Source organism: Candoia aspera, chromosome 2 (genome assembly GCF_035149785.1).
Source record: "Candoia aspera isolate rCanAsp1 chromosome 2, rCanAsp1.hap2, whole genome shotgun sequence".
Classification (NCBI taxonomy): Eukaryota; Metazoa; Chordata; class Lepidosauria; order Squamata; family Boidae; genus Candoia; species Candoia aspera.
Genome location: NC_086154.1, coordinates 39,795,701 through 39,810,072, shown reverse-complemented (window position 1 = coordinate 39,810,072; position 14,372 = coordinate 39,795,701). Strand labels below are relative to the sequence as shown.

Below are 14,372 nucleotides of genomic sequence, written 5' to 3'. Positions count from 1 at the left end.
TGATCTTAATCAGGGTTGTTGGGAGAAAGAAGGAAGCAACTCAGCTCCCTGTTTCCCTCTTCTAAAGAATTTAGGGAGGGCAGCTTTGTGTTTCTTTCTCCCACCGATTTTGCTCAGGACCACCATTCCCCATCCCAACTCCCAGCAGGAAATTAACTACCTGTTCCCATCAGCAAGTTTATTAGGTTGCTTAGCTAGTGGTGAAAAACGTGTGCCAGGTGCTATTCCTGCCAGTCAACTGGCTAAAAAGCAGCCACCAACTGGCCAGCAAAAAAAAAATGTGTAGGGGTTATATCCTGAGGGTCACCTGTGGGCCATGCACACTTACCAAGCTCAACAGCTTTTCCTTTTAGTGATGAAATGGAAGCACATAAAAAGCCCTTGAATAGTTGAATCCTATATCATGGCAATATTGAGCTAATCACCTTCTGTAATATTGCTTGACAAGAAGCATAGCATCACAAATCCCATACTGAATTTTTAAAGCCTTCTTCAGATATCTACTTGACCATGTGAGGGGTGCAAGCTGCTATGGGGAGAAGGCCAGGATTGCACAGGCTGCCCCATGTTCTATGCCTGCCACTGGTATGCCCTCCACCGTCCTCAGTTTAAGACCTTACTATGTTGAGTGTCTTTTTCAAATATATCCAGCCTCTGTAAAACTATTTTCTTCTCTGTGCTCAGATTCCTTCTGTTTATATTAAGAGCAATTCTTAAGAGCTCCTATATCAAAACCATAATCACTTACGTGTACTTCAGGATACCTTCTAACTTTGAAGTCCAGATAATGACAGTTTTGTCTGCAGCTCCTGATGCAAAGCGTTTTCCTAGGAAAATTTGTAGAAGCCAGTAATTATGAAGTAGATTAACAGCCAACGGTTAAACACAGAAATGTAATGACATTATTTTCTATTAACTGAGTGCTCTCAGATTACTCAAAATCAAAACACTCTCTATGTAACAATCTTCATATGCTATGACCCAACATGATGCTCAGTTGCCTTTACTATGAGCTATGTCAAGTATTGGCAGCTACCATAGTATTTTCTTCTTTATTGTTTTGTCACTTTGAAGGAAGTCAAATACATTCCAAAAGTTTGGCAGGAAATCTAAAACTGTTGTACTATTCTTCTATAATTACAAAGTCCAGGTAGTCCTCATTCATAATATGTCATAAAACATCTAGTTTATATAGTGAAAAATGCAGTATTTTGTCTTCTGTGATAATTTAGATTATCATTTTCTTAATCTTGCTATAAATGGGACCAGGGTTTACCACTATTTAACCATATTTTACAGGAACATTTATGGTATAACCATAATTTACATCATTTTGTAAAAAAACAAATGTTCCAATTGTCTTTTTAATTGGAATTGTTTTCATTGGAGTACAATTTGTACAAATATATTAGTAATGACTATGATCTCAAATGCACCTACTAATGTTGGCAAGCACCTATCTCTGTTTAGCAGTCTACCAGATTTAAAAATTTCTCAAACAAGGTTTGTTAAATCAATCCTTTTCTCAGTTCACTGAAAGAACTTTAAAAGATGTGTTCTTGAGAGCTATCGTACATTTTTGTTACTGGACGTACCCAGTAACTCAAAACTGGTTGAGAAAGTAACTTTTATATGATTATGAAAAGCATACAATAACTATTAATATTTATTATATTCTTTTGTATTGCTAGTCAGCAGCTTAGCTATGAAAAGTCTTGGCTATGTGCTAAAGTAAAATAAATTTGACAAGTCCTGAGTACCTTCTACACAAACCCCCAACTATCAAGAGCAGTATTTTTGGTTTTTATATGTCAAAGAAAAAAGAAGCGGTAAGGGTTTTTTTAATTAAAAAAATAATAATTATGAAATCTGAGACTAGGATTGTTAGCATTTTATTTTAATAAAACAGGTAGAGACACCTGTGACCAGATCATTTCTGCACATCATTTCAAATACAGGTTTAACCGTCCCCAATGATGGTTTATTCAAATGTAGCAGATTCTGTCTGGTGAAACATGCTAACAACAATAATTCCAATACTGTACTGCTTGGAAATGAAACTATGAACAATGTTTTGAACACCCCAAACAACTTTACTTCTTAAGAAATTTGGGTCAATTCCTTGCCTCGGACAACAACAGAGATTATATAGATCTTGTATTGGTGACATAAATAAAGGCAAATGTAATTACAGAAAATGGAAACAGTGGATTTCATATTACCGTCTTTTGCATACGCTACACAATATACTGTATCCTTGTGTGCTTTCAAGGGCTGGATTAATGTCCCATCAGAAGTATCATATACCTATAGATAGAATAAAAAGGGAAGTATAATGGTACAGGTGCATAAAAATAATATTTCAAGACAAGCCACTTTTAAAACAAAGATAACCTGCACAAGAATGCTCTTAGGTCTCCATTTCTATATTGCAAAATTCCAGTGGCCCTACATGGCAGCAAAGGTCCACCATAACAACATAATACCCCAAAACATCCACCGTAAATATTATAAACAATGACACCTATGGTACACAATATGAAACAATAAAACTCATAGTAAGAGTATAATACAAAACATTAATCAATAATTCAATCATTAATTCAAATAATCATACACTAAAATTGCACAACTGCACAATTCACAGTTCCACATTCTTTGTTCATCTGTTTTATATTCCAACTTGTACTCAGAAATTTATTGGCTACCAGTACAGGGCCTTGAGCACAAGTGTAATATGCTCTGGTGGTTAAGACCTGCCAGCAAAACAAAAGTATCAATTGTAGCTTCTGGAGGTCTTCAAAGACAGCCCCATGCAAAGCACATTACAGATGTCCACTTGCTCATCTAGCAGTAGCCACAAATCCAAGAGACTTCCCAGCTTGCAGGCTTGCTTCTTGAGGGGCAGCATCTCCCACTTGAGAGACAACACTGGAAACAACCAGAAACCTGGAGAACAAACAACAATATCTTGCTTGGGTTCATCTTCAGCCCATTTTGTCTCATTCAAATCCGAATAGCCTTTTGACATCAGGACAACACTTCCACATCATGGCCAAGAGTAGCTCAGGGTAGCAATGTAAAGGTCATCAGCATACTGAGGACACTACATCCTGAACTGACAGATAACTTCTCTCAATGGCTGCATTCAGATCAGCCTTTCTCAACCACTGACCCTGAAGGAACCCTTGAAATATTTTTCAGGCCTCAGGGAACTCCTGCACATTCAGGCTCAAATATAGGCCAGAAGTTACAAAATTATATTCGTTTCATGTGTAGTTCACTGTATATGCATTAACAGTGTTCTTAAACTAAAAATAAAGAATGAAACTTAGCTCTTTAATGTGAAGTTGCCTGAATTTGAAATAATTTTTTAAATAAATCATGATCTCCCAGGGAACCCCTAGTGACCTCTCATGGAACCCAAGGGTTCCATGGAACCCTGGTTGAGAAACCCTGATATAGATGTTCAACAAACAGAGAAATGACCAAGCCCTGTGGTACCACATAGTAATGTCCACTGGGCTGATCTCACATTCCCTAAAACTACTAACTGAAACCACCTGCTAAAAAGGAATGGACCCACTGCAGAACAATGATTCCGATCTCCAACCCTGGCAGACTGAGAATTACCCTCACCCCAATCCCTTCAGAGGTAATCCACTAGCACAATCAATGCCATCTCCATCATGTGCCTAGGCCTGAATTCTGACTGAATTCAACATCCAGATAAGCCACTTTTTCTAGGATGTTTTGTAATATCTCTCGACTGCTGTCAGTTGAACCACCTCCCCATCCCCACTTCCCAAGCAAAGAATTTCTTGGTCTCTTATTAACCAACATTTTAAATGATTTTCCTGATTGAAATCTGTTTTAGGTCACATACTGTATTTTTAAAAACCTCATACCAGTAATCTGTTTCCAGATGCAATTATTAGTTGTGTTCCATCAGGCTTAAAGGCAAGGTCATAGACACTGTGAAAACAAAGAATACTGTTAAAAGGCAAGTTCTCTTATCTACTTATTTGGTTTTTTCAAGAGATAAGTCATCAGTTCCACACTGCGTCAGTGTGGTATGGTTGGTTTTGGTTCAGGATACTGTATGGACCCAACAAGCATGGTGGCAAATTATGATACATGGCTTAGTGTTGTATAACTAACCAATAGTTTATTCATTCTGTTTAAGCAAATCATGGATTAGCATACTGCATTAGGCATACCTTTCCATTTTTTAATGTATTTATTCGATTACCCTGCTGAAATCTTGCAACTCTCAGCCATTTATTCTATAGCCTTACAGTTATGCTTCTGTCATGTAACAGAAGATCAGGAGAGGCATACATTATTATTTAAGCTATGTATATAAACAGGGAGCAAACCCCACACTCACTCACACTGATGATGTTACATAGTTGGGTAATTAAATGTCTGCAAGCAAACAACCAAGCTCAGAGAGCACCAAAGTCTCTGCAGTTCAACCCTGAGCTATATATATTCTCCTCTATTGAAATTATTATTTAAAGTAAGCTATAACAGAATAAAGACTGGAAAAGGAAAATGCGTCAGATGAAAGAACACACTGTGGCAGCGGCCCCTCAGAATCCTTCTGCTAAATACAACCCTCTTCCCTGCTATCCTCCCCGGCCCGGTTACTGAGAGAGGACCGCATCTTACCACTGCTCAACCTTATCCCTCCAAGTCAACGCAGCTCGCATGTTGTCCCCTTTCTACGCCTCCACCTCACCAGCACCCAACTCTCACTCTTCCTTTTTATTGACATAAGACGCCAGCCGGCCTCCCAAGGCAACACGCATGCGCACTCCTCTTTGAGCGCCCGCGAAGACCCAGGAGGTGCCCCGTGCGCACGCGCTTTCAGCTCCGCAGCCTAGTCTGCGCATGTCTTCACTTCTTCGCCGTGCTTTTCAGCTAGTTTCCAACGTCCCGTGGAAGAGGGGAAAGTTAGTGCCGCGAAAAGGGGTGGAGACGACATCAAAAGTGCGCGTGCGTCACCGGGGGCGTGGTCAATAGAAGCTGTGGGGGGGGGTTTCCTATCACCTTCCAATGAAAATCTCGTTAGACTCTTCTATTTTCCGGGACGGGGGTTGCTAGAGTTTAGAATGCGCATGCGTTTAATGAATATGTATGATAAGAATTGGCGCCTTCTGTGGGAAGTAATTCAGGATGTTAGAACAGGAAAAAACGGAACTCTTTGAGATCAGGTAAGGATTTTTCATTGGAGATTGATGGGATTTTAGAACAGTCATTAGATTGTGCCAATCTGTTTGTTCTATTGGTTTGGCCTCAGTGATGTCATAATAAAAGTGGAACCCGTCTACGTTCTGTCAACTGATACCTTGACAATGATGCGTGTTATCTTTCCCCGCGTACCATGTTGTGCTGTGGTGGCCTCTTGGATGCCGTTTTCCCAGGTCGTTTTGGGGTTAAAAACTCTTATTTAATAGATTACTTGTTAGTCTGTGGCGCTCAGTCTTGTACTGATAAAAGGCAGCCCTTTCAGAAAAGACTGCCTGTTTGTTTTGCAAAGTACTTCTCGATTTCCCGAAGGGGAGAGAGCTGAAGCTGCAGCGTGGCAAAAATGCTGTGTACGGCTAAAACTGTAAAATAAGCGGCAATTCCTGTGATCATTTTCGTATAACAGCCCCATTCAACAAAATATTTTTTTCTGCCAGCAGAAATGCATAGAATTGGGCTGCATGTCTATATTTATATATGAGAATGCAAGATGCTGGAAGATAGAAGCTAAGTTGCTTGCCCTTAAAAAGTAGGAATTGCACTCTGAGATTGATCTGACCAAAACTCATAGAGCCTAAGAGTCAGTCAGCCCTGGGCAGAAAGCCAGTATAATGTAGTTAGAACAAATATTGTATAGGAGTAGGGAACCCAATTCAAGTGTCAGCATGGCCATGGAGCTCACGGTGCAACTTTGAGCTAGTCATTTTCTTTCAGCTCAGCCTTAACAGAATTGTTAAGGTTGAGCTGAGAGAAAAATGATAGGAGAGACCATGTCCCCTCATAATTACCTTGAATTCCTTAGAACAGTGTTTCCTCACCTTGGCTTGTTCCATATCTGAATTTCAACTCCCAGAATTCTCAGCAATGGCCATACTGGCAAAGGATTTTGGGGAGCTGAAGTCCATGGGGGCATCCAGGTTGGGAAACACAGTCACAGAGGGAGATAATGAAATCAATAAAACTAGATCAGGATCTCTTATTAGAGCTAGGTAATTTTCTATGACGCCTGTGTCATAGAAACATGTTGACAAATGTTTGGAAGGAAAAATGTGGGTGAAAGGATCCACTTCTGATCATAAGTTTCCAGGCTGCAAATGTGCTCATAAAACTGTAAAGTATGTTTTCTAATATTCTATTTGGGCATCAGACATGTTCCTTTCTTGCATCAGCCACTGTCAGCAGACCACTGGATTCTAGTAAAAAACGAAATAACTCTTACAGGCTTAAAATTGATACACGGTCTAATGAGTACCATCCACATAGCCCTGAGAAGTTTACAAGGCTGGGTGGATGGGTATAGTAATCTAGTATCTGGTTATCAGAGGCCCCCCTTTTAGCCATTGGTGCTACTATTGATTTATTGATTTGTCTAATCCTTTGTTTAAAATCATTTTATTTGATTATGATCACAGTGGTGCATTGTTTATATATTGTATGGAAAACTATTTTTTTCACTTAGAGTGTGTTGCTATGGAATTCACTAGGTAATCTTGAGTTTGCATTAGAGAAGGGAAGAGAACCTTCTGCCATAAGCATAGGTGACCACACAGGAACTTACATTTTATCAGTGAATGCTTTTACTTGGAATGGAAAAAAATACTGTAGAGGAGGAGGAGGATGGAAAGAAGTACCCAAAAATGCAATTTAAATTATGAAAAGATTAAAATAAGATTCCATACAAAAGAAAGGTTACAAAAATAGGGTCTGTTATGATTTCTTATATTTATTGACAGTGATATAAGTGATACATACATGACCAAAGATACAAGCAAAGAAAAAGAATTACTTACAACAGTAGTAGAAGAAAGCTTTGGTCCCAGGAAAGAGCCTGAAGCCAACGTTGAAAGTCCAGTAAAAGGTAATCAGCAGGAAGCAGCAGTACCTTTAGAATTTCCAGTGTATCATCAAGCACTTCCAGAAGGATGGGAGAAGATAATAAAGCAAAGACGAAATGGTAGAACTGCAGGAAAATATGATGTTTGCTTTGTCAGGTAATACCAATTGCCTCTCTTGCATTTGTACTTCTGATAGAGCCTGTTGCAGTGTAGAGGAAGCATTTAATGTTGCAAGTACTCTCTACAGAAAACTATGTACAGTATAATTAAAATGTAATGCTACTTTTAAAAAAGTGTGTGTTTCAGGAATATTGTTTAAGGTGTTCCATTCTGTGCTTCATAATATACTCACAAATGTAATACTTGCAAATATTCCATTTCTCTTTGATTGTTTGCAAAATATACATTTTATCTTTTAATTGTGCTTCTCAAGGCTACTCCCCCGGCACCACTACTATTTGGTAAATGTGCTTATAAATTGCTCTAATATTACTGTTTCAGTTTTATTTTTTCCAAAATAGTAGTTTATTGATATATATATATATATATATATATCCTTTCCATAATGACTATGATTATTAAAAATACTTTTTAAAATTTGTATGCCACCTGACTCAATGAATCTGGGTGGCTCACAACAAAACAAAGGAATTAGAATAAAATCAATAAACATAAGGTTAAAGATAAAGATGGGACGCGGTGGCGCTGCGGGTTAAACCGCTGAGCTGTCGATCGGAAGGTCGGCGGTTCGAAACCGCGCGGCGGGGTGAGCTCCCGTTGCTCGTCCCAGCTCCTGCACACCAAGCAGTTCGAAAACATGCAAATGTGAGTAGATTAATTGGTACCGCTTCGGCGGGAAGGTAACGGCGTTCCGTGAGTCATGCTGGCCACATGACCCGGAAGTGTCCTATGGACAACGCCGGCTCCAAGGCTTTGAAACGGAGATGAGCACCGCCCCCTAGAGTCGGACACGACTGGACTTTACGTCAAGGGAAACCTTTACCTTTACCTAAAGATAAAGATAAAAGATGGCAAACACGATGAAGCTTAGATTGTTTTTGTTTACAAAATTGTCTCTCTTTTTTTTACAATTATAAACTTAATTTGTTGGTGACACTGTTTTTCTCTTAGTCCTCAGGGACTGAAGTTCAGATCCAAACGTGCTCTTTTGAATTACTTTAAAGAGAACAGAGAAATTATTCTTACAGCAGAGGATTTTGATTTTACTGCATCTGTTCAGAAGAATACACAGTTCAGAACCCAAAGATCTTCTACCAGAAATGGAGGTACAGAAGTTGAGAGTTGCATTTCTAGGAGTCCAGTTTCCCTCCCGGGATTAGAAAACAGTGAAGGAGATTATAGACCTTCTCTACAAAATAACTTGGAACTTCAATCCAATATTAGAGAACCAGAAAATCCTGCTACCTGTTTGCAGGATGAGCCCACTACTGGAGATAATTCTAAGCGTTGTTTTTTCCAAAGTGATAAAAGCAGTACTGTTACAAGGAAGATTCAAATTAGAAAACCTAAAAACTGTTTTGAAATAAGGAATTTCACTGATGGTCAAAACAAAATACAGAGCATATCATCGTGTAAAGAACAGACAGAAAACAGTAAACATGCCATGCGTGAGAATGACATGTGTGTACTTAATAGTGATGCCAGTGACAACAAAGTATGCCGAAGAAGCTCAAGGAAAAGGAAGATATGCTTTAAGGATGAACTGTTGTTTGAACCAAAAACAGAGCAGAATGACAAGCAGATTGTAGCTTTCTTAAAACACCAGACAAGCAGGGAAATGTTAGAATGTAACGAGAGTTCTAGTAGCAGAGACACTGCAGCTGCTAATAAAAACCTTTCAGTAGTGGAAATGCAAAGAAACTGGATGACTTCAGAGAGTCAAAGTGAACCGAGCGCTTCCACTACGGATGTTGCTGTTCCCCAGATGTGTGAGGAGGGACATTTTACAGCAGTGAAAGGTATGTGTTTATGCATTTATTTATTTTCAAGAATGTCTACATCACCTACCCCCTTCAGTTGATTTACAAATTAAAAACAAATATCTAATGTAGCATTACATGTATAAATAAAAAATAGCCATCTAAAACCACATATAAATCCCTCATATAAAAAGAACAGCTGTTCTTTTTAGCTCTGTGAAAAGCTAGTAAAGATGATGCTTGCTGCGTTTTCAGGGAAAAAGCAAAAGTTGTTCCTGAGGGTGGAGGGTTGCTACGAAGAAGGATTACCTTTAGGTCCACGTCCCTTTGATCCCTTGTGGCGGTGGGACCCTAAACAACCACTCACCCCTTCAGAATGTACTGTATAGGCCAAGAAGATTCCACCTGGGGGAAATGATCTGTAAGGTAACCTAGAGCCCAGCCATGTAGAGCATTAATAGTATTTCATAGTCAGGTTCTTTTATAACACTAATACAATTATTGATAAAAAAAGAGAAAGGATCTTCCTGGTTCTTTGCTCTTATACTCTACAGAGGCTGGGTATACTTAGTAGGAGTTCTGCTTGCATGGATTGAAGAGAGGGGAAGCAATATTTATCATTTTTTCCCCCATAGCCCATCTTCCTGAAAACCAGATCTGGAAAACCTCCATGCAGTCAAAGGGGCGATGCTAGTATTGCAGGAAGAACGGAACATTGTTCTGTGCAGACCTTCTGCCCTCAAAGAGCATAACTGGAAATGTTACATTTTTTACTTGCTTTTGTTTTTCATTTTGCCTTTTAACAATTAGAGAACCATACTCAAAGAACCCAAGTGGAAAGGAGGAAAACCAGTCCATATTTTTCCAGAAAATTAATTAAAGGAGGTAAAAAAATGTTTTATATGAAAATGTTTTGTGGAAAACTAGCAGGTTTTTTAAAGAGCTTTTCTAACAGCATTTGCAGTCTGATATTAACTATATTTACATGGAAGAAAATTAAACTTTTTATACTTGCACAGTAAAATTTATGCATAGTTGCTCTGGAAGAAATACGAATACCTGTCGTCTTCTTTATGGATAAATTAAGTTTAAAGGATGAATGACTTATAAGCAACAACAATAATTTCGAAGTGCGTTACACTATTATCAATAGCTGTTCAGTTTCCAGTGAAGATAGAATTAAGGGAGTAATCTCTTTCTGAGTATTAAGTCATGCCTCCTAAAGAGATTTGGTCAGGCTTACATTGATTGGGTTCAGATGTAATGGAAAACCATTGTTTCCAACATGAGTAATCCACTGGCATATGTACTCTTTTTGCATGAATTATGAGAACATAGAAAACTTTTATTTTGATTTTAAACAAACTATCATTCTCTACTAATCAAAAACTTTTGGGAACTGTGATTTATGTAAAATTGTAGCTACTGAGCTTGACTGAGGATTAGACCATAGCTTGTGATTGTTCTCATTAAGCCAAATTTAACAACCCATAGTTCTTAATACTTTTACCCTTTACAAGAGAAAAAGGAAGTTTTCAACACTGTCAGGCGTATTTTGCTTCATGTATTGCTAGTCTAACAAGCTTCTAAACACTGTCAGAGGGAAGCAGATTTGTTGATGTACCTGGTCTCTTTAGAACTTGAAAATGCAACCCAGACTGTCTTTGCCTCTGTAGAATGTAATAATTGCAGACAATAAAAGCAAATTATGGTCACATTTTGTTTGTGTGCATGTTTAGCTCCAAGTCCACCAAGAAGGAAAGCCTTTAGGAAATGGACTCCACCTCGCTCTCCTTTTAATCTGGTTCAGGAAACACTGTTCCATGATCCATGGAAACTTCTGATTGCAACCATTTTTCTGAACAAAACCTCAGGTAAATAAGGAACCAATCCTGGCCACTTCTTGAGTTCGAATTGCTTCCCTGTAGTACAGTCCAATGCTGTTGGGGCATGTACAATTTGTTTTGCAGAGAAGTTCAAACATAAGTTTCCCAGGGAGTGCTAATCAGGCTGTAAAGACTCATGTAAGCGGCTCTATCCAAATTATGATTTGATGTATTGCTAGGGAATATGGGTTTGCTCCCTAAGAAGGTGGCTATCATGCAGCTGGATGATGAGAACCAGAAAGAGGGTAGAATTGAACTTAAGTTATGCAAAGTGAATTAATGCTACTAAAATGGTAGAGACATTCAACAATGACATTTGCTGAATGTATCATGCACATTTGGTAGGATCATACATATGGTTTAAAAATTAGCTGATGAAGGTATGACCATATTGATAATACAAACTGTAGGGCTGCTTCGCACAACACTGATTTTCTGTCACTGGAATTACTTGCATGTAGAAAGCTGTGTGAATCCTGTACCTAAGTTGTAACATGTATCGATATGGCTTAAAACTGTCAACAGGTTTGTGCCAAGTTACTTTTATGCAGGAAAATCTGTCTTTTGAGAAATTGCAGCCAATTTAGCAAATTCAATGCAAATGTTGTTGTTCACAGTTTCTTATTTCTGCCTAGGAAAGATGGCTATCCCTGTGCTGTGGGAATTTTTTAAGAAATATCCTTCACCAAATGTAGCAAGAATTGCCAACTGGAAAGAGATGTCAGAATTGCTTAAACCTCTTGGTCTATATGAACTCAGAGCAAAGACCATTGTCAAATTCTCAGGTAATTTTTATCTATCTATCAATTAATCAATCAATATTCCAAATGCTTCATGTACATTGTCTCTTAAATCCTTAATGCAGTTCTTTGATATACATCAATATTTTTATTCCTTATTGTGGTTGGGGACCAAAACTGAGGGATGATAGTTTGCCAAGGACCTCTTAATAAATTCATGATTGAGCGAAAGAAGTGGAAATTTGCTTCCATTACCATATAGCACCTCTCATTGTAGGTTGTGATCTAAAGGAATATGTATACACAAGCTCTATAATCTCTATTCATGAACTTATTTTTCTTTTGATTTTTGTTTTATTTCCGTATTCATACCTTTAAGATTGATTCTTTTGCCAGTCTTAAAACAGTTTGGAGAATTTGCAGTTGAATATTTTAGCAATGCATCCTTTTTGGATTTACTTAGAAATAACTGCTTTGATACAGAAGAAGTGCCAAAGCCACATGTGTTACTTATGAGTATTTTGTTTTTGTTCACTTCAGTTATTGTTAGTAGAGAAAGCTCATGATAAATCAAAGTGATTTATCAAGGTTTTGATTCCTTGTTGTTTTCATTTTTATAAATGAGCAATTCATCTTTAAGTCTTCTAAGTCATTCTTCACAAACTTAAAATAAATAGCTTTTTATTATGACATGATCTTTTGTTCCTTAGGTGAATATTTGGTTAAGCAGTGGAAATATCCTATTGAATTACATGGGATTGGAAAATACGGAAATGATTCTTATAGAATCTTCTGTGTCAATGAATGGAAAGAGGTAACAGAGACTAACATGTTCTTAATTTCATGAAAATTACTGAGAGCCTAATATAAATTCAGCAGTGTCAAAGAAATGGTCCATAACCTAGAAATGATGCAAGAGTTATAACTGCAGCTGCCTTCTTAGTTCATATGAATTAGAGCTGCAGAAAACAACAAGATCTTACACTCTTCTAGATAGCAAAATTTTTTAAACTATTATGAGACTTGAATATCCTTGCTGCCTTGTTGCCATTTGTCCTTGTTACGTCTTAAAATGCAGCATCAATTAACTCTACAAGGCATTTTTAAGATCACGGACTAAGAAATAAAACAGGATCCTCCATAATCCTCAGATTTATCTGGGAGGTCTTGTGCTAATAAACACTTTTGCTCTATGATAGAGGGGAGGGAGATTTTTTATACTTCAATAAATACATGGGGAATTACAATAAAAAGTGCAAAATGGACTTCAGCTGTGTGTGAAAATACACTAGGGTGATAATAGATCACTGATGCACTGATTATGTAAAACACGTTCATTTCTCTTTCAGGTACAGCCGCAAGACCATAAACTGAACATTTATCATTCCTGGCTGTGGGAAAATCATGAGAAATTAAATCTTAATTATTAGCTCTCTATAATCTCTTGGCATCTCCTTTCTCATTTTTAAACTGCTTTTTTTCCTATCTCATTTGGATACTATAAATATAAATGTTCTTTTTATATGCCTGTTTAGAATCTATTAAATGCCATTGTTCTATTTATCTAATTTTGCTTCTCATCTTCACTCCTTTGATCATAAAAAAATATTAAATGCCTAAACTTGTTTAGTGTAATACTGCAGAGCACAATAATCCAGGGCAGTATACAATTTACAAATTGTCTGACTTTAGGGATTCAAATTCGGGTTGCCGAACCACCCCCTCCAAAGGAGGCCCCCTCTACTGATTCCTGGTTGCCGTTTCTAGGTCAGACTGGTCAGGAAGGTGGTGACAGTAAACAGAAACCAACCACAATGTGTGAACCCAGCCATCGTGACAGCCCCCACCCAAATCTGGTGTTCTCTGTGATAGGACTATAACTCATGGGATTTCTGACAGCAAATCACATTAAAGATAGAAAGCCATGTTGAATGTAAAACAGGGTTTTTATTCTGTGGCTTGTGGGAGAAAGCATCACAATTCAATACTGTCTGTTTCTTAAGAAGTGGGAGGATTGATGAAATGCCAAATTAGCTTTGTCCTCATTTTAATCTCCTATATAGGTATCAAATCAAATATTTCTTTCGTATTTACCACCATTTTGAGCAGCAAAAGTATTTAAATCTCTAACTTCATGCCGCATCTTGTCTTTAGGTGTGATTTATTATTTCAGCCAACTTTGCCCTAAAATAAAAGGCATTTAGCTTAATGGTTTGGCAGTAACCAGGAAAAGCTTAGTTTAAGTAAGACAAGAGATTTGTGGTAAATTTTGATCCAGTTACTAGGAACGCAGTGGCGCTGTGGGTTAAACCGCTGAGCTTGCCAATCGGAAGGTCAGAGGTTCGAATCCGCATGATGGGGTGAGCTCCCATTGCTAGACCCAGCTCCTGCCAACCTAGCAGTTCGAAAACATGCAAATGTGAGTAGATTAATAGGTACCGCTTCGGCGGGCAGGTAACAGCATTCCATGTAGTCATGCCCACCACATGACCACGGAACTGTCTACGGACAAACACCAGCTCTTCGGCTTTGAAACGGAGATGAGCACCGCCCCCTAGAGTCGGACACGCCTGGACTTAATGTCAGGGAAACCTTTACCTTTACTAGGTTCACACTGTGTCAGGTTATACAGTATAGTACCAACCGGCCATTGTGGCTTGTAAGCCATGATTTAAGACGGCTAGAAAGCTATCTCTTGGCACTGGAAGTAAAACCATG

General features: G+C 38.2%; 3 protein-coding genes across 9 annotated transcripts in view; 2 read left to right on the top strand and 1 right to left on the bottom strand.

Moving 5' to 3' along the window:
• IFT122 (intraflagellar transport 122) overlaps nt 1-4,832 on the bottom strand; it is an 82,059-nt gene extending 77,227 nt beyond the window's left edge. For 2 of the 6 annotated variants that reach the window (XR_010067079.1, XR_010067080.1), the window contains exons 1-4: nt 4,675-4,831; nt 3,909-3,975; nt 2,223-2,307; nt 749-827 (exon numbers count right to left, since the gene is read on the bottom strand). Coding sequence is in view for 4 of the 6 variants with exons in the window: in XM_063291639.1 (XP_063147709.1) it covers nt 749-827; nt 2,223-2,307; nt 3,909-3,975; nt 4,675-4,715 (272 nt within the window). In the remaining 2 variants the exon portion in view is untranslated. Of the gene's footprint in view, nt 1-748; nt 828-2,222; nt 2,308-3,908; nt 3,976-4,674 lie in introns of all 6 variants that reach the window. The other 4 variants (XM_063291637.1, XM_063291638.1, XM_063291639.1 and 1 more) reach the window with 3 other exon arrangements.
• Nucleotides 1-14,372, top strand: part of RPL32 (ribosomal protein L32) — a 79,542-nt gene that overhangs the window by 38,447 nt on the left and 26,723 nt on the right. The gene's annotated exons all lie outside the window — the stretch shown is intronic.
• On the top strand, nt 5,051-13,204 carry MBD4 (methyl-CpG binding domain 4, DNA glycosylase). Of its 2 annotated transcripts, XM_063291633.1 has the most exons (8): nt 5,055-5,219; nt 6,987-7,244; nt 8,220-9,067; nt 9,839-9,913; nt 10,768-10,902; nt 11,550-11,699; nt 12,365-12,468; nt 13,004-13,204. In XM_063291633.1, exons 1-8 carry the CDS (start codon nt 5,182-5,184, stop codon nt 13,082-13,084), a joined length of 1,689 nt encoding a protein of 562 aa, XP_063147703.1. In that variant the 5' UTR covers nt 5,055-5,181; the 3' UTR covers nt 13,085-13,204. The 2 variants fall into 2 exon arrangements, with proteins under 2 accessions (XP_063147704.1, XP_063147703.1); XM_063291634.1 differs by lacking the exons at nt 12,365-12,468; nt 13,004-13,204 and having other exon boundaries at nt 5,051-5,219; nt 11,555-11,693.